Source organism: Chlorocebus sabaeus, chromosome 7 (genome assembly GCF_047675955.1).
Source record: "Chlorocebus sabaeus isolate Y175 chromosome 7, mChlSab1.0.hap1, whole genome shotgun sequence".
Lineage (NCBI taxonomy): Eukaryota > Metazoa > Chordata > Mammalia > Primates > Cercopithecidae > Chlorocebus > Chlorocebus sabaeus.
The window spans coordinates 16616195-16640091 of NC_132910.1; the positions used below are offsets into that span (position 1 = coordinate 16616195).

The 23897-nt window shown below is 43.8% G+C and overlaps 1 protein-coding gene and 1 long non-coding RNA gene across 4 annotated transcripts in view; one reads left to right on the forward strand and one right to left on the reverse strand.

Annotated features, from left to right (window-relative positions):
- Window positions 1–2699: 2699 nt before the first annotated feature.
- Window positions 2700–4046, reverse strand: LOC140711991 (uncharacterized). The gene is made up of 3 exons (XR_012093348.1): window positions 3941–4046; window positions 3389–3479; window positions 2700–3293 (listed from the first exon to the last, which is right to left on the reverse strand). It is a non-coding gene; the product is annotated as an uncharacterized lncRNA (long non-coding RNA).
- An 804-nt stretch (window positions 4047–4850) lies between these two features.
- USP46 (ubiquitin specific peptidase 46) overlaps window positions 4851–23897 on the forward strand; it is a 72554-nt gene continuing 53507 nt past the window's right edge. The window contains exons 1-3 of one of the 3 annotated variants that reach the window (XM_037989441.2): window positions 4857–5037; window positions 5860–5975; window positions 7581–7860. In XM_037989441.2, the coding sequence (XP_037845369.1) occupies window positions 7846–7860 (15 nt within the window). In that variant the 5' untranslated portion in view covers window positions 4857–5037; window positions 5860–5975; window positions 7581–7845. Of the gene's footprint in view, window positions 5038–5859; window positions 5976–7580; window positions 7861–23897 lie in introns of all 3 variants that reach the window. The other 2 variants (XM_007998723.3, XM_007998726.3) reach the window with 2 other exon arrangements.

A 23897-nucleotide genomic window follows, 5' to 3' on the forward strand; every position in this document is an offset into this window, starting at 1 on the left:
AGCAAGAGACACATCACCTCCCTCAAATTAGTTTAGGCTATTGTATTAGGCCATTCTTACATTGCTGTAAAGAAATATCTGAGACTAAATGATTTATAAAGAAAAGAGGTTTACTTGGCTCATGGTTCTGCAGGCTGTACAGGCAGCATGGCACTGGCATCTGCTCGGCTTCTGAGGAGGCCTCACAAAGCTTTCAATCATGGTGAAAGGCAAAGGGGGAACAGGTATCTCATATAGCAGAGCAGGAGCAAGAGAGATAGAGAAACTATACCATTCCACCTGTGGCCCCTCCAAATCTCATGTCCTTCTCACATTGCAAACTACAATCATTCTTTTCCAATAGGCCCCCAAAATCTTCACTCATTCTAGCATTAGCTCAAAAGTCCAAAGTCCAAAGCCTCATCTGAGACAAGGGAAGTCGCTTTCACCTATAAGCCTGTAAAATCAAAAACAAATTATGTACTTCCAAGATACAATGGGAGTATAGGCATTGGGTAAACGTTCCCATTCCAAAAAGGGGGAAATTGGCCAAAAGAAAGGGGCTACAGGCCCCACACAGGTCCAAAACCCAGGAGGGAAGTCACTAAATCTTAAAGTTGCAAAATAATCTTCTTTGACACCATGTCCCACATACAGGCCACACTGGTACAAGGGCGGGGGGTGGGGAGGGTCCCAAGGCCTTCAGCAGTCCTGCTCCTATGGCTTTGCAGGGTAGAGACTCCAAGGCTGTCCTCATGGGCTGCAGTCTGTGGCTTTTCCAAGTACAGAATACAAGCTGCTGGTGGATCTATCATCCCTGGGTCTGGAGGGCAGTGGCCCACTTCCTATAGTTCCATTAGGCAGGGCCCCAGTGGTGACCCTGTTGGAGCCTCCAACCCCACATTTCCCCTCTACACTGCCCTAGTAGAGGTTCTTTGTAAGGTCTCCACCCCTGCAATAGGCTTCTGCCTGGACAAACAGACTTTGCCATATATCCTCTGAAATCTAGGCAGAGGCTGCCAAGAATCCATGATTCTTGCACTTTGTGTGCCTGCAGGCTTAACACCACATGAAAGCTACCACGGTTTACTGTTTGAATTCTCCAAAGTGGCAGTCCAAGTTGTATGTAGGCCCCTTTGAGCCACAGCAAGAGTGGGAACAGGAGCAGCTAGGATGTGGTGAGCAGTGTCCCAAGGCTGTGCAAGGCACCAGGGCCCTGGGCCCAGTCCATGAATCTATTCTCTCCTCCTAGGCCTCTGGGCCTGTGATGGGAGAAGCTACTTTGAAGTTCTTTGAAACGCCTTCAAGGCTTTTTCCCTATTGTCTTGGATAGTAGCACTTGGCTCCCCTTTAATCCTGCAAACATCTCTAGCAAGCAATTGTTCCACAGCCTGCTTAAATTCCTCTCTTGAAAAAGCTTTTTTCTTTCTCTGCCACATGGCCAGGCTGCAAATTTTCCAAACATTTTTTTGCTCTGCTTCCCTTTTAAACATAAGTTCCACCTTTTGTCTTTGCTCCCACATCTGAGCATAGATTGCCAGAAGCAGTCACACCACTTCCCGATCACTTTGCTGCTTAGGCATTTGTTCTGCCAGATACCCTAAAGCATCACTCTCAAGTTCAAACTTCCACAGATTCCTAGGGCATGAACAGAATGCAGTCAAGCTCTTTGCTAAGGCATAACATTGCGTGACCTTTGCTCTAGTTTCCAGTAAGTTCCTAATTTCCATCTGAGGCCTCAGCAGCCTGGACTTCACTGTCCACATCTCTGTCAGCATTTTGGTTTGAAGTCCAGGCTTCTGAGGTCTCGAATGGAAATAAGGAACTTATGGGGAACTAGAGCAAAGGTCACACATGTTTTGCCTTAGCAAAGTGCCTGGGTGCATTCTGTTCACGGCCTAGCCATCAGCATTTTGGTCACAACCATTTAACCAGTCCCTAAGAAATTCCAAACTTTCCCTCATCTTTCTATCTTCTTCTGAGCCCTACAAACTCTTCTAACCTCTGCCTGTTACTGAGTTCCAAAGCTGCTTCCACATTTTCAGGCATCTCTACAGCAATGACTCACTTCTCGGTACGTTTTCTGTATTAGGTCATTCTTGCATTGCTATAAAGAAATCCCCAAGACCAGGTAATTTATAAAGCAAAGAGATTCATGGTACTACAGGCTATACAGGAAGTATGGCACCAACATCTGCTTCTGAGGAGGGCAAATGAAGCTTCTAATCATGGCGGAAGGCAAAGGGGGAACAGACATCTCATACGGCAGAGTAGGAGCAAGAGAGAGTTGGGGGGGGGGGGTAGTGGGGAGGTGCCATACACTTTTAAATGACTAGATCTTGGGAGAACTCACTCATTATTGTGAAGACAGCACCAAACCATGAGGGATCCTCCCCCATGTTCCAAACACCTTCCACCAGGCCCTGCCTCCAGAATTGGGGATTCCAATTTAATATAAGATTTGGGTGGGGACAGATATCTAAACCATATCAGCCGTTTAGTGCCACCCTCTAACCCATCCTTCCATTTTCTTGCTTTTCCCAGTCCTAACGATACCTGCATATTAGCTTATCTCAAAGTTCTCTCATTAGCTTGTCAATATTTTTAAGGTTTTACCTTTTATCATCCCTGAATAATGTTTCCTCAATGAGTGAAGCTAAGATTATGATTATTCTTCTTCAACTCAAGAATTTTCCAATTTAGACCTGTGAATACTACACTTGTGGAAATGTAAAATGTATTTAATTTTTCATGAGTCTGACAAGCTCTGCTATGTTCAATTGATTTGTTGTGTATGTAATTCACTGCCTGAGTTTCAATCTGGATGTTTATATTGAACACTTCAGTTTTAGGAGATACACCATTAAAATGTATACAAAAGATCCGTTTAACTTGCTGATATAGCACTCAGTAATTAGATGCTGTTCAATTTCCATTATGTTGATGGTGTTTTCAATCCTGTGGACTTTGCAATCCATGTGCCAATGTTGGCAGAAATATTGAACTCTTATTATAAAATTTTCATATCATTTAAAGATTTGGATTAATGCCTTTATAGTGGAACTTCTGTGAAATTGAGTCCTGAGATCTGAGTTTTAGCCTTGAGGTTGCTCCTGACCTTGAGACATTAATCCTCAAATCTTAAAGTTTTCTGGGCCTCTGTGTTGGGATTGGTCATAGCTCAGTTTTTTGTCTTCTCTCTTCTCTTCCTCTCCCAGAGTGCTCAGCCCAGGTTACCACACCAACTTCATCTGTAGCATTTCGGTAAGGCATCTGGGCAGGATACTTGATCCTCTAAGCCTTATGTTACTGATCTGCAAAAAACAAGATAATAGCATCTACCGGTTAATAGTTATGGTGGCGATTAAAGGAGATCATGAATGTAAGCATTGGGTGCAGTGGTTCACACCTGTTGTCCCAGCGCTTTGGTAGGCCAAGGTGGGATGATCACTGGAGCCCAGGAGTTCGAGATCAGGCTGGGCAACATAGAGACCCCGTCTCTTAAAAAACAGAGAGAGAGAGAGAGAGAGAGAAGAAAATCAGTCATGACTTACAATGGAATAAATTATCATCAGGATGTATTTGGAAATAATATTTAGGTTGAAAGACTTAAGCAGGAATATTATTTCTTATGTCCACTGGAAAACACAGTGACATGACTCCCAAAACCTTCAGTCAACGAGTCTGTCTTAGTTTCCTCCCCAGATCCTAGGGATATTAGCAATCAACGGCTCTCAAATGTTTACTCTTGGTTAGATAAAAGCTATCTTCAACTAATTTTTCTTCTGATTCAATTTGTCATTAAATATATTGATTTAAGAATTTATCACGCATCTCACTTGTACAACTTCTCCCATGAAAGCATCGAATTGCAACTTTGTATGTGTAACTGTTTCACACATTCAGAAACCGGCCCCTTCAATTAGCGTGGACCTATCTGCTAAGTGGTGCACAGACTCACCCTCTGAACCCACAGACACGACCTTTAATGCGGGAAATGTGCATGATCCCATACAGCGTCCATCTCAACAACTGGAGGCTGGGCATCCCTGAGAGGGGTATGCCTGCCTTGAAGATATGGAAAAGTTTTGTTTTCGTTCCTTCCGCTCCTTAGTGCTTGCGCGGAACCGGGACGTCTCCTTTGGACCCGCTAATGTTGCAAGCCGCCCAAGCGCGCCGCTGCTGGCCTCCGCCCAGACCCGGATTCCTCTCCCCTCCTGGCGCCCTTTCTCGGGCGGCCGGCCCGCGGCTGGCGAGGGCTCTCTGACCGCTCCGGTGTCCTCGCCCCATTTTACTTCTTGGGTCCCCGCCGGTGCCATCTGGTTGGAACCCTCGGGAGGAACTAAAAGTTGGACGTTGCCACCCCTACCCCTCGCCAAAAACTAAACACCGGAGGCTGCCGAGGCGTGGCGGGAGGAAGGCGACGAGGAAAAAGCGAGGACGGAAGGCGGCCCCGGGTTCGCCCTGGCCCTGGCCTCCCGCCTCCCCACCCCGCGCCCCGTGCCGTCCCCGGCTCCCTGGCTCCCCGACGGCGAGGAGGGCCGCTGCTTCCGCGTCGGAGTCGGCCAGGGGGACCTGCGGGGTGCGGCTGCCGCAGCGGCGCGCCCCGGAGCCTGGCCCGGCGTTCCAGTCCGAATAGAGAGAGGCAGGGAATCAAATGGAAAAGCAGGAGGCCAGGCCGGGCGGGGAGGGAGGCGGCGCGGCGGGGCCCGGGAACCCAGCCCGGAGCGCTCGGAGCGGCCGGCTCGGACTCACGCGGCGCGCCCGGGCCGCCCCTCCTCCCCGCGCCGCCGGCCGCGGCCCAGGCTCCCTCGCTCCGCCACTCCCCGCCCCTCCGCGCTCCCTCCCCGCCCTCCCCGCGCCGCCGCCTCCTCCTCCCGGCCTCCCTCTCCCAGCCAAACTGAAAGCCGGACCCCAGGCCGCCGCGCCGCCGCCCGGCCTCCCCGCCAGCGCGCCACCATGGGCAGTCCCGGTTTCCCCTTGTAAAGATGGCGGTGAGGGATCGCTGCAACCTTTAGACTAATGACTGTCCGAAACATCGCCTCCATCTGTAATATGGTGAGTGGCCGAGCCGCCTCGGGGTCGCGCCCGACTCGCGGCGAGGCAAAGAAAGGGAAGCCCGAACTGCATCATTCGCCCGGCGGCTGGGGCGGCGGGGTCCGCGCCGCCAGAAGTTCCCGGCCGCCGAGCTGGGCGCGCGGTCGCAGCCCCCTCAGCGGCCAGGGAGGGTCCCCGAGCCCCCCGCGCCCGCCTCAGCCCCGGTACATCAGAGCCCGCCCGGCGATCCCGGGGCCCCGCTGCTGCGCCCCCGCCCTTGGGTTGCGGTGGAAGCGGCTTGAGGGAAGGGAAGCGACCGAACATGAACGTCCCCAGGGAGGGGGTGGGGGATAAGGTGGAGGTGGGGGCACCCATCCTCTTCTTGCGGTCAAGTCGGCCTTGTTGGACGCCCAGACTGCCCTCATCTCATTTTGAGTTCAGTCCTTCAGCGGTGTTTAAAATTCACTTTGCAACACCAATTGTGTATCTGGAGAAATTGGAAATGTAATAAAGCTGTAAAAAAGTGCAAAATTGTGGCTAGAGAAGTGAACTTCAACCTGGTTTGAAAAAGCACCGTAATTTGCTCCGCATGCCTCAGTTTCCCCATCTGTGAAAAAGGGACAAGGCTCTGTAGCCGTAATATTTGCAGGCCCTAAGGGTAGGGCCGGCTGTGGGCTTGGAGGAGGTCTCCAGGGTTATCCTACCTTATCCGCTGTAGACCTAGGGGAGGCTGGCGGGCATGGATACAGCCAGGGACATCACTGGGTTCTGATGCAGTCCGAGCCCATGATGCGGTGGTCACTTTAATTTGGGCTTCTCCCATTGCTTTCCCTTTTTCTGTAGGAAGAACCTCCAGCCCTTGGGTCCCCAGGGTCCCCAGGGTGGACCCTGCTGGCACCTCCACTTGTCAGAGCCTTTGGGAGCTCAGACTGGAGTAAGGCATTGCTGTCCCTTGCAGGGTGAGATGATGTGTGCTTTGCTCCGTTCTTTAGACTGCACCCCGCCCCCCTCCAGCCCCCTCCCAAGCTGGTCCCCGGAGGCAACACGTGCTCTTACAGTGCCAGTTTGAGGAAAACCTCCCTAGAAGCTAGTAATACTGGCCCCTAAAGGGAATCCAAGGAAGCTTGATGGAGAAGCCCTGGTGTAAGGTGATCTGGCTGCCCTTCCCCCATCACATAGCTTTTTAAATCTTCTGTCCCACATTCTGTTGCAAGATCAACACATGGCAAAGGAGCATTAAGAAACCTTGTGTTAGCTCAGGGGTGGAATTGAGACCTGCTGGCTCCAGCTTTCAGCACAGTGGGACGTGCCACTGTCACGGCCAGCAGAGCAAATGCTGGGGCCTCCCAGAGTGATAGCTGCACAGGTATTGGTTGGTGCCGGGCGAATTCATGCAGGGAGTGGATCCTGGAGCCTTTCTGTTTTCTCTTTTTTCGTTTCTTTGCGAGGAGACAGGTTTACTCTTATTCCTGTGGAGGGGCTGCTTGTTATAGAGGTGATGCCTTCTCAGTTTCTCTCTCCTACGACCAGCTTCTGAGGGAACTGTGAATCGGGAGCAGCCTGAATACTCTTTCATGTCTATTGGTGTGGCCGCAGGCCTAAGGATACTACAGGGTAGTTAGGCTCCGTCCCAGACCTTGGTGGTGTTCTTGTCCAGCTTGTGTGTGGTTACACCTCTCTGTGTTGAAGCAGGCTGGAAACTTGAGAGCTAGCATGTCCCTAGAGGAAGCCAGCCCCCAACCTCCCCCCACCCGCCTCCCTCCCGCCTCCCTCCCGCCCTCAGTGCTGTTGGGGCTTTCTGGCACACCTGGGCTGAATGTCACAATATGTTTCAGTGAAACTCAGCCAGGGAGACAGGGTGTGGGGAGGACCTGAGAGGAGCAGGCCAATACTGCCCTGAGAGTTGACATCTCGGGTGGAGACCTAAAAAGGTACCAAATTTAGGACCATCACCCAGATGAAGTGAGGAACGAGTAATTCATTAATTAAGGAGTCCGATGTGCCTATTTAGACGCCGTGTCTAGAGAGAGTGACAGAGTTTGGGTTCTAATGTCAGACTTTCTGGGTTCAGGTCCTGGTTCCTTTTTTTTTTTTTTTTTTTTTGACAGGGTCTCACACTGTCACTCAGGCTGGAGTGCAGTGGCATGAACATGGTGGCTCACTACAGCCTCTACCTCCCAGGCTCAAGCGATTCTCCCACCTGTGCCTTCTGAGTAGCTGGGACTACAGGCACGTGCCACCATGCCTGGCTAATTTTTAAATTTTCCATAGAGACTGGGTCTCCCTTTGTTCCCCAAGCTGGTCCCTAATTCTTGGGCTCAAGGGGTCCTCCCACCTCAGCCTTCTGAAGCGCCAAATTACTGCTGTGAGCCACCATGCTCGGCAGGTCCTGGTTCTAACACATGTTGGCTTTGTGTCCTTGAACAAGTTGCCCAGTCTTAGACTTTCCTTATCTACCGAAAGGAGATGTTAATATTGTATTACTCGGGCATAGGGCCTGGTACATGGCTAGAACTCAGTGTCATTGTCAACATCATCTTTCTCATTGTTATGTCATCTACCAGGTGTTTAAAGGACAGTGGAGATCATGCCATTTCAGACCTGGTGGAAGCAACCACTAATATAAACACCGCCCACGTATAGGAAGGCTGGAGTGGGAATCCTTAACCCCGCCCCCTGCTCAGGTCACCCCCCCCCCCACCGCCCCCACCGCCCCTACCGCCCCTCCCAGTCTTCCTTCCCAGAGGAGAAGGCTGGATATGAGAAAACTGCTGTCTTTTCACTGGATCAGACGTAAATATTCACTGGACCTTGATTCTTCGCTCAATAATGAATTGTTTCCAGGTAGGTGTCTTACAGGTCCCTTCTCACTGCTTAGCTTCTCTGTGGGCCTCTTACTGACCCTTCCCACTCCTAAGTTTGTTTGGTCCCAGCTGGTTTGAGGAGTTGTAGTAAGAGCAAGTGGGGATTGCCTTTTTTTTTTTTTCTTTTTTTAAGCAGATCGTTTGACATATTTTGAACAGGCTGATATGTGACCAGAAAGGATGTTAGAAGATACCATTTTTCTGGGTAACAGGAAAAAATGAAGATCTATCATTGAAAGTGGATTTGTTTCCTCCACCAGATAAGAAAGGACCCGGCAGAGTAGAAACCAAACTTGTGGCAGATACTTTGTGTGATTGAGAACTAAACATCCCCTCTTTTCCCCACACTTCTTGTGCCAGTTTTAGATATAGGAAACTTGGAAAATATCTTCATTCCTCCACTTACCCACCCACTTGCTGAACTTTTATTGTCCACTGGAAGTTTAGTACTAGTTTCCATTTGTTTTAATTTTTCTTCCGTGTGAATTCCTGCCATGGTAATTCTTGATGAACTTGCTCAGGGCAAGGCAGCTTGGGCACACAGCAGTGTCTGGTTCAGATATAGTAAAGCTTGTTTGGCTGGTGTGTTGTAATTTTCATAATGCACTAGCTGCTACCAAGCATGAGGAAATGTCTTGTGTTGATAATCCTCTGATTTTTATCCAGACCAATGGATTTAACTTCCTATATATATTTATGGCCCTGCAAATGGAAGGTTTTTGTTTTTGGGTTTTTTTAAGTTTCCTGTTTGAAGAGCTTGAGGAATTTTCTAAAAAGGAAGCATTAGTTAGAAGAAACCAGATGTGACATACCAATGCAAATTGGTCCAGATCTTCTAATCTTATTTCATTTGTTAATAATGCTGTAAGATGTACCTCTGAGAAAACGCCGTGTATCAAATAGATTACGAGTTTTGTTCCAATAAATGGCCATCTGTTGAGGACCTGCTGTGTTAGTGTTGGCACAGACTATATTCAACTGCTTAATAAATGAATGAGGTGGGTCCCTGTCCCCAAGGGGCTCAGCTGTTCCTTATCTTGTGGGTGTAACATTGGTAAAGATGAAACCATTTCAATACAGTGTGATACCAGCACAGATAGAGGTTGAACAAACTCCCAGCAGCTGTACAGTGGAAAGACTGATTAATACAACAGGACATTTCAAAAATATATTCTCATTTGACCAAAGTTGGATAAATGTTCCACTTCTGGCTTTTATTTTATATGAGGACATGATTATAGTCAATGTGAGTTAGAATTGAAATCTGCACCATTGGGTGTCTCTCCAGTTAAGCATGAATCTAATGGTGCTTTTGGACAAATTGTTGTATTTCTGGGGACCTTTGTTTTTCTCATCTTCTAAAACTGATTTTCTGTTTTTGGTCATGAGAAGCTTCTTAGTAGAATTTCTTAGATAAAGCCTTTATGAAAATCTGCACCTCTTAATTGGTTAGCAACCACTTCGTTACCTAACTGCCTTGTTTAAAACTGCATTAAACTTATGAGATATTAGCATTTTAGCATCTGTAGAACAGCCTCAGGATAATTTTTGACACCAGTTTGAGTGCCAGATTTTAGTTCTTTTAAATCAATGAAGTAGGCTGGCCATGGTGGGTCACTGGTAATACCAGTACTTGGGAGGCTGAGGCAAGAGGACTGTTTGAGCCCAGGAGTTCAAGATCAGCCTAGGCAACATAGTGAGACCCCATCTCTACCAAAAACAAACAAACAAATAAAATCATGTAAATAAAAACATATACAGATAAATAAATGAAGTTATGTTGAAATAAAGGGAAAGTAAACATTAAAATTTTGAAAGAAAACTAGAGAATTTTTATAGTTTTATCTTGATAACTACTTACCTAAGGCAAGCATTTTGAGAATGGTTGGAAGCAATTTTTTAATTATTAAAAAATATGTTGGTCTTATGATTTGGGGGAACAGATATCTTGCCTTTTCCTCTGTTACTGTTATTCATGCTTGCCATTCTCAAAGATAGTTGGCAACTGTAAGTTTAGTTAATGTATCAGCTAGGTGTAAAGTCATGTGAGGGTCTACTCTGATAGTTGCTGGGGTTAGAAAATACAGTGTGAGGTGAGGTGAGTTAATGTTTAAAGAAAAGAAATTCTGTTTTTCTGGCCCCACTGGTCTCATATACAGAGGTTTATGTTAGGTCGGGACCTGACAATTAGTTCTGCGGATTTTTCTGTTTTTCTTTTGTTTTTTTGTTTTTTTTTGAGACGGAGTCTTGCTCTGTTGCCCGGGCTGGAGTGCAATGGCCGGATCTCAGCTCACTGCAACCTCTGCCTCCCGGGTTTATGCCATTCTCCTGCCTCAGCCTCCTAAGTGACTGGGACTACAAGTGCCCGCCACCACGCCCGGCTAATTTTTTGTAATTTTTAGTAGAGACAGGGTTTCACCGTGTTAGCCAGTTGGTCTCGATCTCCTGACCTCGTGATCCGCCCGTCTCGGCCTCCCAAAGTGCTGGGATTACAGGCTTGAGCCACCGCACCCGGCCGGATTTTTCTGTTTTTCTTGGACTCCTCCAAGAAAACGAATTTGAATGCCAGTATTTGGCTAGAATGAAAGATTATGATACCTTTTCTGAATAGCAACTTTATGTGCTTCAGTTCACTCATACCATAAAACCTGTTTATTTATTCTTCACTAAGTGGAATTTTGGTATGTTTATGTTATAATTGAAAGACATTTTCAATTTTTATTCTCTTAGCAATTAAGAGAAATTTCTCTAGCTCAGATGTCTTTTTTCCCCCCTCCTGGTCTTTCTAGTTAGTGTGAATGGATTGGGGTTCCATGATGGTATTAAATTCTGTGGTATCATCAGAAGGGTATTTGGTAACCACCTATCTCTATCTCTAGCCTACCCATGAAGCCACCCAAAGCTAACTAACTAGAAGAGATGTAAAAGATGGTGTCTTTTAGTCTAGTTAACTTTTCTGGTCTAATTATTTTAATGCCGCTTCTTGTAACAAACCTTTAGTTGTGGTGGAACCAAATGCTGGCCTAAGGGTTTGAAAGGCCTTGGTGGTCTTTAAGAGAAAAGGCCACCCAAAAATCAACCAGCAAAATCTTTTTTTTTGTTTTTTTTTTTGAGATAGAGTTTTGTTCTTGGTGCCCAGGCTGGAGTGCGATGGCTCACTGCAACCTCTGTCTCCTGGATTGAAATGATTCTCCTGCCTCAGCCTCCCGAGTAGCTGGGATTACAGGTGCCTGCTACCATGCCTGGCTAATTTTGCATTTTTAGTAGAGATAGGGTTTCACCATGTTGGCCAGGCTGGTCTCAAACTCCTGATCTCAGTTGATCTGCCTGCCTCAGCCTCTCAGAGTACTAGGATTAAAGGCATGAGCCACTGTGCCCTGCTGCAAAAACATTCTTGAGACAAACTCTATTACCAACCAACCCCAACAGTAAAGGGTTTTTGGAATATTTCTCTTCTGGGACTATGGCTTGAAGTTTGAGGGATGTTTTAAGTGCTGTACATGGAAGTTTACCACAATTCTGAGAATGATTCTTTGTCATGGATAGTTTTAAGATCATGGTAGTGGGACTCCGTGGCCCCCAAAGCTTCACTTTACACTCATAGGGCCAACCTTCCTGTTCTTCCTCAAGTTCCAATGCCACTTTCAGAACCCTCAGATACTTTTAAATTAGCTCAGACTTTGGCTTTTTTTCTGAGTGATGGTGATTTTTAGACATACAGAAATGTAGAATAATAGAGTGAATACTCGTGTACTCCCCACCCCGTGAAGAAATAAAATACTATATATACATTTAAAACCACCTATGAGTCCTTCCTGATCTCGTTGCCCCTCTACTACTATTCTGCATTTGTTGTTTATTGTGTATTTTTATATTTTTACTAGATTTGTGTGCATTCATAAACTAGATATAGTGTATTTTTTCATGTTTTAAACATGCTTTATAATACTAAACATTCTTCTCAGTTTGCTTTTATTGTTTAAATTGTGATTTTGCTATTGAGAGACACATAATCCTGGTTTATTTTAACTGCTATGTAACAACATTTTATTATATAAATATGCTATGACACATTCATTGTAATGTTGTAAGCAGGCTTACAAATTTGTGAGTGCTGTTTTAGTGCAATGAACAGTTGTGAATTCATCTCCCTGTGTATAGTATACACAGTTGACAGCTGACAGTTTCTCTGTGGTGTAAACCTGGAAGGGAATTGCTGGGTCAAAGAAATTAGATCGTCTTCTTTAATAAGTTGCCAGATTGCTCTCCAAAGAAGTTGTACCAATTTGCATTCCAACCAAGCAGCATTTGGGGGTTCCAGTTGCTTCACATGTTTACAGATATTTGATATTGCTAGACTTGATCTTTTGCCAATCTGATGGGTGTGAAATTGTGCCTTTGTGGTTTAAAATTTGCACTTTTTCTGTTTGCTAGGGGGAGGTTGAACATCTTTTCATGTGTTTGTTATGCTGGTTTGTTTTCAACTCAGGGGCTTGGGAGCAGTTTTCCAGGGCTTGAAAGTCAGGATTGTAGTTTTGGTTTTGTCTGAAAATAGGGACAATGAAGAGGAAAATCAAGGAGACCAAAGCAAAAGTCATGAAAGGTAGGGATGGATTGGAAGATGCAGGTGAAAAAAATGATGACAAGATAATCACTGTGGAGGGGTGAAAATGAGTAACAAAAAAATAATAGAGTAGCACTGAGAAGATATCTTGAGTTTTGATAGTAAATTCAGGAGACCTTCCTGTGCCAGCCAGGCCTTGGTCGAGCCACATTTGCTTGGTTTAATTGAAATTGGCTTCAGTGAAAATTGTGTCTAGGGCCTGTTCCGGTGAGAACAGCAGCAAAACTGGACTTGTGGAGTTTTCCTGTTTACCCAGTTGCTTTTTCAAGTTCTTTTAGAAAGGCATTGTGAAATGATGGTTGTCTTCCTAAAATACATTCTTTGTCCTTCAGGTTAGGTACACAGTGCAGGAGAATTTTTATCTGGATCTGCTTGAATATATACTGGTGGAATTACTGTCTCAAATATTTAGAAAGTATTCTCTACACTTCATTTTAATTTTCAGAGCATGATGAGTATTACCTCATTAAACAAAGAAATGTATGGTTTTAGGTTCTTTGGTGTACCAAAGAATGGTACCCACATGTGCATTCTTTTATTAAAAATTTAGACTATGGGGTTCAACACCCAGAGAGTTTGATTAAGTAGGTCTTAGTTGGGGCTCTGGAATCTGCCTTTTAAATTAGTGTTCCCTCCTCCTTCCTACTCCCTCCACATTCTGTTATAGGTGAGCTGAGGGCCATGCTTGGAGAAATATTGCTTCCCTTGGGTAATAACCTTAGCCTCTTAACAAATATTGCTTAATAAATTACTCCATGTGAAAGTTTTTAAAAAAATGAATGTAAAATTATTTAAGCTAGTAACTTAACTTTTTCTGTTCTTTTTTCTTTTTCTTTTTTTTTTTTTTTGAGATGGAGTCTTGCTCTGATGCCAGGCTGGAGTGCAGTGGCGCAATCTCAGCTCACTGCAACCTCCACTTCCAGGTTCAAGCAATTCTCCTGCCTCAGCCTCCTGAGTAGGGTACTACAGGCACGTGCCCCCGTGCCCAGCTAATTTTTGTATTTTTAGTAGAGACAGGGTTTCACTGTGTTGGCCAGAATGGTCTTGATCTCTTGACCTCGTAATCCGCCCACCTCGGCCTCCCAAAGTGCTGGGATTACAGGCGTGAGCCACTGCGCCCGGCCAACTTAACTTTTTCTTGATATTAAATAGCCAGGTTTTTTATTAGTATATGTTCTCAGAACGGAGATTTTCAGCACTGGTTTTGTATCACATCACCTGTGAAGCTTTTAAAAGAAATTTTAAAAATAATAATTGAATCACAAAACATTAACATACAAAAAAGCATGAAAAAAATAATGTTATATATGTTTACCTACCCTTCAGATTTAACAGATATTAAAATGTAGCCATATTTGGTTACTTTTATTTTTAGACACATTACCTTAAAAATAGCACTAACTCTTTTTAGACTCTTTTACCTTAAAAATAGACACTCATTCACCTCTATCTCTTTCCTTTCTCTTCCTCCCAGAGCAAACCATTTTCCTAAAGTTGGTATGGTGTTTACCAAACATGTCTTATACTTTACTTCGTATTTATGAATTCATAAGCAATGGATTGCAATGTTTGTGTACGGATAAAACTGTGTAGCCTTTTGCAACCGTCTTTACTCAACAGGTATGTTTGAGATTATGTCAACACATAGAGGTCGAGTTTATTCATTCTGACTGCTCTGTAACAGGATTCTTTGACTTAACCATGGTTTACTTATTCATTCTCTTATTTAGGGGCAATTTGGTAGTTTCTACAATATTCTCTCTGGAAACAGTGCTGCAGTGAACGTTCTTGTTTCTGTCTTCTTTGCTCAAGTGTCTTCATTTCTTTAGGATATAATCCTGGAAGTCAATGTGCTGCTTTTAGGATGCGCCCATCTGCAGCCTTGCTAGGTGTGTCAAATTGCTCTCCGAAGTGGTCCCACCAATTGGAGCTTTTTTAACATGCAGTTTCTAGGGTCCCAGTCTCAAGCGTTTCCGACAGTATGTAGATGTAGGTAGTCTGGGGTGAATTTTAGGCACCTGTGTGTGTATGTGTGAGTGTGTATTTTACGTGCCACAGTTGATTCCGATGTGAGCTTCCAAGGTTGAGAAACCACCATGTTAGACTGACAACTGTATGAGGGCAGGAACTATATTTATTTGTATTATTCACTGTTGATTTCCCAGCTGTCAGCACAGTGCCTAGCACATATGTGGTTAGTGCTCAATAAATAAATATTGATAAATGAATGAAGGGATGTAATTTGGTAGAATGGAAGAATTGCCTTGCAGTACAACAGTATGCCTCCAATTTTATTTTGCATAGGCATTAGCTGGAGCTCTAGTTAAAATGTGGATTTGGATTCAGCAGGTCTGGGGTAGGGCCGAGATTTTGCACTTCTAACAAGCTCTCTGGTGATATAGATAATGCTGGTTTCAGGACCATTTTTAGAGCAGCAAGGCTTTGGGAAAAACAAAACAACTTCTATTTTCTATATAGTTGTAAAGTGGAGGAGTTTGGAATTCAGAATCTTGTTTGGTAAATCTTAGAGCCTATTTATCTTTTTACAACAAAGGTAGTCAATGAGATACCGTCTTTAAAGCTGTGGTGTTGGGAGAAAGAGGTAGAAAGAGGCCCACAGGACTCTTCTAATCAGCGCTGTAGAGGGTGACAGGACAACAGGAAACTGTCTAATTGGGTTCCGAAGTCAGATACTTTTCAAAATGAAAAAGAATGCTCAGAGTAATTATAAAACATTAATTGATCTATAGGTGTGATCTGAGCCATTCAGGGCAAACTCGAGGTAGGTCACTCTAAGGTTAAGCCACCACAGGACACTCCCATTTAAATGCAGAGTTTCAGGATGCTTTGGGAACTGGGTTTCCCTGCCTCGTGAATCAGAGGGGTACTATAGTCATGGAGAGAAGGCAAATACAAATAAATAAATAAAAATAACATTCAGAACGAATGCATATTGTATGGTTGGCAGGGTAGGGGTGAATAACCTATTATTTCCAAATTTTTCTTACTCTAGAGAAAAACTGTGGGATGGATCCAATTGCTTAGGTCAGTGATACTCAAATGTCAGTTTGTCATCATTCTTCATGGTTTTTGCTACACCTGTGTATCACTTGAACTTATTTACTTAGTTTTCCTTCATCTGTTCACCCTAATTTGACCTCATTCTGAAACATCTGCAAAATGATGGGTTTGATGAGCTAGTTTTATGCTTTTCTAATCCTTTTCAAAAACATTTCTGCAGTTAAAACTATTCATACAGATGCCATCTAAGAGTAATTCCCCTCCCTCCAGGATTCATGGCCCATAGTTTGGGTGACATTGGCTCAGATGAGAGGTTCTTTGTAGTGGCTCAAATAACCGGCTCTTGGAGGAGCACCATTTGTTGAACTGCTTTGTAGATGATGAATCTGGTCAGTGAGCTTCCTTGGGAGGCAGGTGAGCACGTGGCTGAGATCTGGTTGGACTTTCTATACCACTGTTGATTGGATATGAGAGCTTGATGTTCTCTACCCTTGTAAAGACATACTTCTTATCCATAGCCTGTGGGTGATGAGAGGACTTACCTTCCTGGGTCATTATGGGGCTTCACCAGAGAGATTGATGTCTAGTGCTTAGCCTGTTGCCTGGGCATTGCATTACCACTTTCTTCCAGTGCCCTTCTTGTTTCCACCAGTGAAAGAGTCCATGAAACACTGTAGTAGACAGAGCCCTGAGCTAGGACTCAGAAATCCTGGGCTCTGATTGCTTTCCAGCTTTAATGATGTTGGGCAGGTCACTGAGGCCTCTCTGGGTCTATAAAATAAGAACCACTCCTACTGGTGAGCAGTGGCAAGAAGATGAGCATGTGTGTTATAAACCAGCTATGGTTTTCAGTCAAGGAGAACTAGGGAAGGGCTGCAGGACAAAGGGAGGAAGAAGCTATGATTTCTGACCAAAATGCCATTGGAAGACACATGCTGGTGGGGGTGTGGCCAAGCTTTTGTTGTCACTAGTCAAGATACAGTATTTTTTCCTTTTCCTGAGAATGAGGGCACGTGGTGAGTAAAAGATATGTTGTCTTTGAATGAGCTTATACCACACTCTTTTGTGTCATTTGGTGCACACAGCCTTCCTAACTGAGAAATACATGAAGTAGCTAAGCGCAGTTTCTTTTTTAAATTTTTAAGTAAAGTATCTGAATAGGTACTCTGAGTTTATGTGGCAGACATTTCAAAATGTGCACAAGGTTGTATGTTGAAAATAGACCCACTGTCCAATTCTTATCTCTGGCATCTATCAATAGTTATAGTTTCTTATGCTTCCGTTTAGAGTTATGTGCATATACAAGCAAATGTGTTTATATTTCTCTCCTAGTTTTTAAAAACACAAACAGTACATAGAGTATACCCTGATCTGTCCTGATCTGCCCCTTGCTGTTTGTGTCTTGTAGGAGGGTCCGTGGGAACAGCCGCCTCATTCTTTTTTTTTTTTTTTTTTTTATCACTGCAGAGTATTCAGTTGCTTGAGTGTATTGAATTCACTGAACCAGGCCCTCACTGACTAGCAGGACATGTTGTAGGTAGTTTTCTAGTCTTTGGTTTTTACAAACAAGGCTGTAAGGAACAACTTTCTCCATATGTGGGAGTATATCTGTAGACTGACTTCCTAAAAATGGATTTGCATTTGTAACTGGGATGGATTTTGCCAAATTGCCCTCCATCAGCAATATGTGTGACTCTGGCTGCCTGCAGCCTTGCCAAAGCAGTTTGCTACCCAGAAACCTTTTGATCTTTGCCAGTCAGGGGAAAGGTGGTGTCTTAATTTGTAGTTTTGCATTTCTCTTATTAGAAGTGAGCTTCAGCAGCTATTCACACATTTAGGAAAATAAACTCAATTTTATTTAAATGCCTTGCTGTTGGTAATTATTTTCAGAGTCTGCAGGGAAGGACTAGTTTTATTGTTATTTTCAGTCTGTCTCAGACCAATATATTTGTAAAATACAATAAAAAGGAATAACTAGCAAAATGGAATAAAAAAACCCAAAGAGAAATAAAATGCAAGCCTTAATTTTTTGTTACTAAACTTGACAGATACAAAATTACTCTATCCACTCATTTTATCTCCATGTTTTCAGTTTCTGGATGTAGCTCACCACAGAGCGTTTTGAGTAACATTGCTCTAAAGAACAACTTGCTCATATTTTTTCTCCCATTGCTACCCTATTGGGGGTGGGAGGAGAGAGCCCAGAATTTTATATTTTATATTTCATAATTAGCACATTTCAGGATTTTTTGTTACATTTGTTGAAAATATCTCTGATGGTGCAATACTGACCCAGGAGGGACTGGTTCCTGAGGGCAGGTTGCTGCACAAGTGCATTGAGGCATGTTGACGCCTGCAGTGCTCCCCATGCTGTGAGGTGGGAATGCAGGAGTTGTGATTTTCACTGATGAAGACCTTGAGCTTGGATGAGAAGATAGGAGGATGAAATCACCCTATTAATAAAATTTGCAGAGCAGGCCTATGTTAGTGCATTCTCACACTGCTATAAAGAACTACCTGAGATGGGTAATTTATGAAGAAAAGAGGTTTAATTGACTCACGGTTCCAAAGGCTCAACAGGAAGCATGACTGGGAGGCTTCAGGAAACTTAAAATCATGACAGAAGGTGTAGGGGAAGCAGGCACATCTTACCATGGTGGAGCAGGAGAGAGCAAGAGAGAGGGAAAGGGAAAGTGCCACATACTTTCAAACAACTGGATCTTGTGAGAACTATCATGAGAACAGCAAGTGGAAAGACCACCCCAATGATCCAGTCACCTCCCACCAGGCCCCTAGAATTGTGGGAATTACAATTCTAGATGAGATTTGGTGGGGACACAGAGCCAAACCATATCAAGGCCTCTTTGACCTGGGATTTTGCAAGGACCCCAGCCTCCTCTCTGCCTTTCTGGGAAGAGATGGGAAGTGTATTTCTGTGTAAAGTAGGAGCTTAAGGGACACGATAATTCAGGCAGCATCTTGGTGGCTTTGTAGAAAGATTGATTTGAAAATGAGATGCTTGCTTCTAGCTCACTGAGTTCAGTGGTCTGAGTGGCTATTTCCTTGTCTTCCACCTGCAGCTAGAAAACAGACATGGTCTCAAGATTCTTTGTTCTGCTTTTGACTTGAAGTTTTAGTTTGGCATAAGGACTTCATTGTGTTATTTCTAAATATATGGAGAATTGTTTTGCCAGCCAAAGCTTCTTTCTAGATATTTTTTAACAGTCCTTGCTAGAATGACTTGGGATGGTCATGTAGTCAAGTATCCCAGGGTCAGCTTTCTTCAGTGGCAGATGTTTTGGCCTCTGTGTACAATTATTAAATGGAGTCATGTTGAGGTTTTTGTTTGTTTGTTTTTGTTTGTTTGTTTTTGAGATATAGTCTCTCTCCGCCTCCCAGGCTGGAGTGCAGTGGCGTGATCTCGGCTTACTGCAACTTCTGCCTCCCGGGTTCAAGCGATTCTCCTGCCTCAGCCTCCCGAGTAGCTGGGATTACAGATACATGCCACCATGTCTGGCTAATTTTTGTTTTTGTTTTGAGATGGAGACCCTCTCTGTCCCCCAGGCTGGAGTGCAATGGCATGATGTCAGTTCACTGCAACCTCCGCCTCCTGGGTTCAAGCGATTCTCCTGCCTCAGCCTCCTTAGTAGCTTGGCTTACAGGTGCGTGCCACCACGCCCGGCTAATTTTTTGTATTTTTAGTAGAAACGGGGTGTCACCATATTAGTTAGGCTGATCTCAAACTCCTGACCTTGTGATCCGCCCGCCTTGGCCTCCCAGAGTGCTGGGATTACAGGCGTGAGCCACTGCACCTACCCCAAGGTTTTTTTTCAGAGTTTTTTTTTTTTAATTCAGTATCATGTAAGATAGCGGTCCCCAAACTTTTTGGCACCAGGGACAGGTTTTGTGGAAGATAACTTTTCCACAAACCTGGGCAGGGCTGGGGATGGTTTTGGGATGAACGTTCCACCTCAGATTATCAGGCATTAGACTCTCAGAAGGAGTACGCAACCTAGATCCCTCTGCTGCGCAGTTCACAATAGGGTTCACTCTCCTGTGAGAATCTAACACTATTGCTGATCCGACAGGAGGTACAGCTCAGGTGATAATGCCTGCTTGCCTGCTGTGCTGCCTGGTTCCTAACAGGTCACAGAACTGTCCCTGGGGCTTGGGGACCCCTGATATAAGACATAGAAGTGACACACTGTCATGCTGTGGAATGAAAATGCCCCTTGACTGCCTTCTTGTTCATGATTGCTTTCCCTGTTAAAGCCTGGAGAGGAATGGGCTGTTGAAACAGGAACCAGTGTTGTAGAATAATGGTGTTAAGATCATAGGTTCACCACTTACCTCTGCCTTATGCTAACATTTGACCTTGGCAAGTTAGTTAACCTCATTTCCTTCAGCTATGACATGGGGATAATGAGTTCCCATCAATGATTTATTTGGCAGAGAGAGTCACATTCAGTATTGCTCAGTGGGACAGGGGCTCTGTGGTGACATGTTGCTAACTAAACAGGTCAGGCATTCGTAGCCACTCTGGGTAAGTGCCCGGTGGTTAGGTAATGTGTGACAGCCAGCAGTCAAAGTGGACATACTCAGAGACAGTTCTGGCTGTCTGCCCAAACCTTACATCTGTAGCTAAAGAATTACTGAAAATGTGAATGAGAATATCTTCTCTCCTGGCTTGTGGTCCAGAGCTCAGACTCAGGAATGGAATTGTTGTAGGTTTGAATCCCAGATCTGCTCTTATTGGCTGAGTGAGCTTGGGCAGTTTCCGTACATTTTTTTCATGTGTAGAATGGGGATATTAAGAGTCATCTGCCTTGGGTTAGCAAGCAAGATTAAACGAATATGTAGATGTGAAATTGTCTGAATGAGTGGCACCTACTGCTAACGTTCCCCCTACTTCCCAAGTTTATTCAATGAGCAAATTTATCAAATGCCTTCTATACACCAGACATACTACTAGGTGCTGGCAAATGAATCGTACCTAATTGCTGCCCTTATAAAGTTTATGGCCTAGTACAGGGGTTGGTAAGCTTTTCTGTAAATGTCTGGAGAGTAAATGTTTTAGGCTTTGTGGGCCGTAGTGTCTGTATCACAGCTACGCAATTCTGCTGTTAATACTGTGAAAATAGTTGCCATAAGTAAATGAATGATCATGGCTGTGTTGCAGTAAAACTTTATTTATGACGACAGTTGGCATAATCTGCCCATGGGCTGTTAGTTGCAGACCTGTGGTCTAGTGGGAAGACAGTTGTTAAATAATTACAATTATGATGTTACAGATTGTTCTAAGGGCTGTGGAGGAACAGACAGGATTCTGTGAGTGGGAAGGGTCAGGGAAGGTAGCTTTGAAGAGTGATGTTGAAACAAATGATGAGGAGAGGCAGCTAGAGGAGGAGATGGATAGTGCTCCTGGCTGGTCTGTGGGTTTGTATCTTTTAAAGGCATAACAGATATTCTGCAACTTTCTTTGGATTAAAATAAACAATTTCTTTCCTCAATTTAATTCATTGCCAGTTCTCTCCTTCACCACCCCTCTCCCTGCAGTAATCCAAGAGATAAGCTATGTTACCAAGAGATAAGCTATATTAATATATTAACACATTTTGTTCTACATATGCACTTTCTCTCTCTCCCTTTTCCATTGTCTTTGTTATATTATTGTCAGTATCTATCTAAGTATTTAGTAGAGAAGATTGTACATTATTTCATTATTAGGTGTAAAATGGTTTACTCCCTAGAATTCAAATTCGCTTTTTGATACGGTTTTCTCTTTTAGCTTTTTAAAAGTTGACATTATTTGTTTTTATTATTTGGCTAGATAAAAGGTCCACAGTCTTTGAAATGATTTTGAAAAAAAATCTGCTTTCCTCTTGACTACATCTCATGTCTCCCCTGACTCCCAATCTCAATTTTATGTTTCCTCTAAACGGGTTGCCAGTACTCTGTAGAGATTTCACAGAAAAGGACTTGTGTGTTCTCATTCTGGAAAATTTCAAGGGGTGCTTCAGAAGGAAGGGGGTTCTCCTGACAACTTCGTGACCTCTTCGGTTTCTTCAGTTCTTTCAGTTCTGTGGTTCCAAGGAGACTCTGCCTCCCTGAGAGTCAATATTATGTAGTAGTTGGGGGTACACACACTGGAGCCAGATTGCTAAAGTTCAAACCCAATTCCAGTACTCAGCAGCTGTGTGAACTTGAATAGTTCCCTGCCCTCTTAGTTTTCTTATCTTTAAAATAAGGCCAGTAGCAGCATCTGCCTTAGAGTTTTTATGAGGATTAAAATGAATGAAATACAGGTAAAATCCCTAGAATGTGACTGTACACAGTCTATGCTATTTATGAGTTCTCTATTATTATTAATTACATCAGAGGCATCAGTGGCCATAATTCCTCTGTGATCACACTTGAATTCTGTCGGGTGACTTCTGACTCATCCTGAGATCTTGGACTGAGTCACTTCATTTTTGCTTCACTTTCTCCATAAGACTATAGAAATGATCTTTGTCATCAGATTTCTGGGAACACTAGTCCTTTTGAAAATAGGTCCTTTATGTGCTTTGTACTTTGAAAGTATAGTTGATAAGTAGAGTAGCCTTTTGAACCATAGATCTACAAATGTGGTTTTAGCAGCAATGTTCACCTCTCCTGTCATCTACTTTAATTTATGGTGTATAATTAATGACTTATTCTCTATGTACTTAGAAATCCTTACATATTATCTTTGGCCTTTCTTGTGTCCCTTCCTTGTACAAACTTGAAAGAAAGGCTGCATGTCCTAGGATGCAGATAAATGAGCTGCCTTGGAAAGATCTTGGGCAAGTACGTTTGCTTCTCTGGGCCTTCGTTTTTTAATCTGTGGCATGGTCTGGCTCTTCTCCAAGGACCCTTCCTGGTCCCTGTGTTTTTGTTTTAGGCTCTTGCATATTTTGACAGAGTTCTCATTGGTTTTTCCAGACCTTTTAATGCCATTGTTTTCATTATTTCCTCCTTCTGGGCAAGGCCATTTTCATCCTTTAACCCCCAACCAAGGAAGAAATTCTAACTTGTTTTCCTTGTAAATTGCTTCAAAACATTTCTTTCTTTTTCCATCTTATGCATTTATGAATCATCCTTCCTGGGATTTTGTTATTGTTGTTTGTGTTTTAGTAGCACCCCTTGGTAGTCATAGAATTGCTTTCAGAGGTGCGTTGAGGAGCTGAGATGATAGTCGTGTTGGAACTTGTCCCAGCTCAGATGCTATTTTTAATAAAGTTGGCTGCATTGTTTTTCAAAGGTTACCACATTTTTTACTGATGGAAATAAGAACCCTATGTTTCTTATGCTTCCAGACCCTGTGATTTAGCCCACTAGATAGGTACTTTGTTCACCATCTGGTCATATAGCAATTATTTTTCAGTGCCCCTCATTGCCATTTGTGTCTTGTGCAGGGTGCTAGCAATAGAAGTGCAGTCTCTTGGATTTGTAACATACTTTACGATTTATACAGTGCTGATAACATTCCCAGTTTTTGCTTCATTCTCTCTGCTGCCCTGAGGAATAGTCAGACTGGATATCAGCAGCCCAACCTCTCAGCCAGGAAACTAAGGCCACAAAGAGGTAAAGTGACTGAAATCAAAGGCATTTCATAGTGGTGAAAAAAAAATGGCCAAATACAACTCTGAGGTATTTGCCAAGAGCCTTAGGCAACTGGTCTGCAGGGCATTCATTTACTAAACTTTTATTACATTTTTAAAAATTTGTTAATTTTTTTTTTTTTTTTGAGATGGAGTTTTGCTCTTGTTGCCCAGGCTGGAGTGCAATGGTGCGATCTTGGCTCATTGCAACCTCTGTCTCCCGGGTTCAAGCAATTCTCCTACCTCAGCCTCCTGAGTAGCTGGGACTACAGTCATGCGCCACCACGCCTGGCTAATTTTGTATTTTTTTTTTTTAAGTAGAGACGGAGTTTCTCCATGTTGATCAGGCTGGTCTTGAACTCCCAACCTCAGGTGATCCACTTGTCTTGGCCTCCCAAGCTGCTGGGATTACAGCCATGAGCCTGACCTAAAATTTTAATAAAAAATAATATATGCTCATAGTGCAAATTCAAAGAGTTAAAAAGATAATAAGAAAAGCCCGTTCTTAACCTCCTCTTCTTCTAGGCCTACTCCCTGATGCTGGGGACCACTGTTATAATCTCTCAAGTGTTCTTTCAGAAATTTCCATTAAAATGTAGATGTTGAATACAGTGGCCTGGTCTGCTTTGTTCACCTTGTGTCCCTCAGATGTAGAATAGAGCCAGGCACACCACAGGGCTCAGTGTCTGTTGATGGAATGAACCACATTTACAGTTTTGTCCTATACAACACGTTGTTACTCTGTAACAT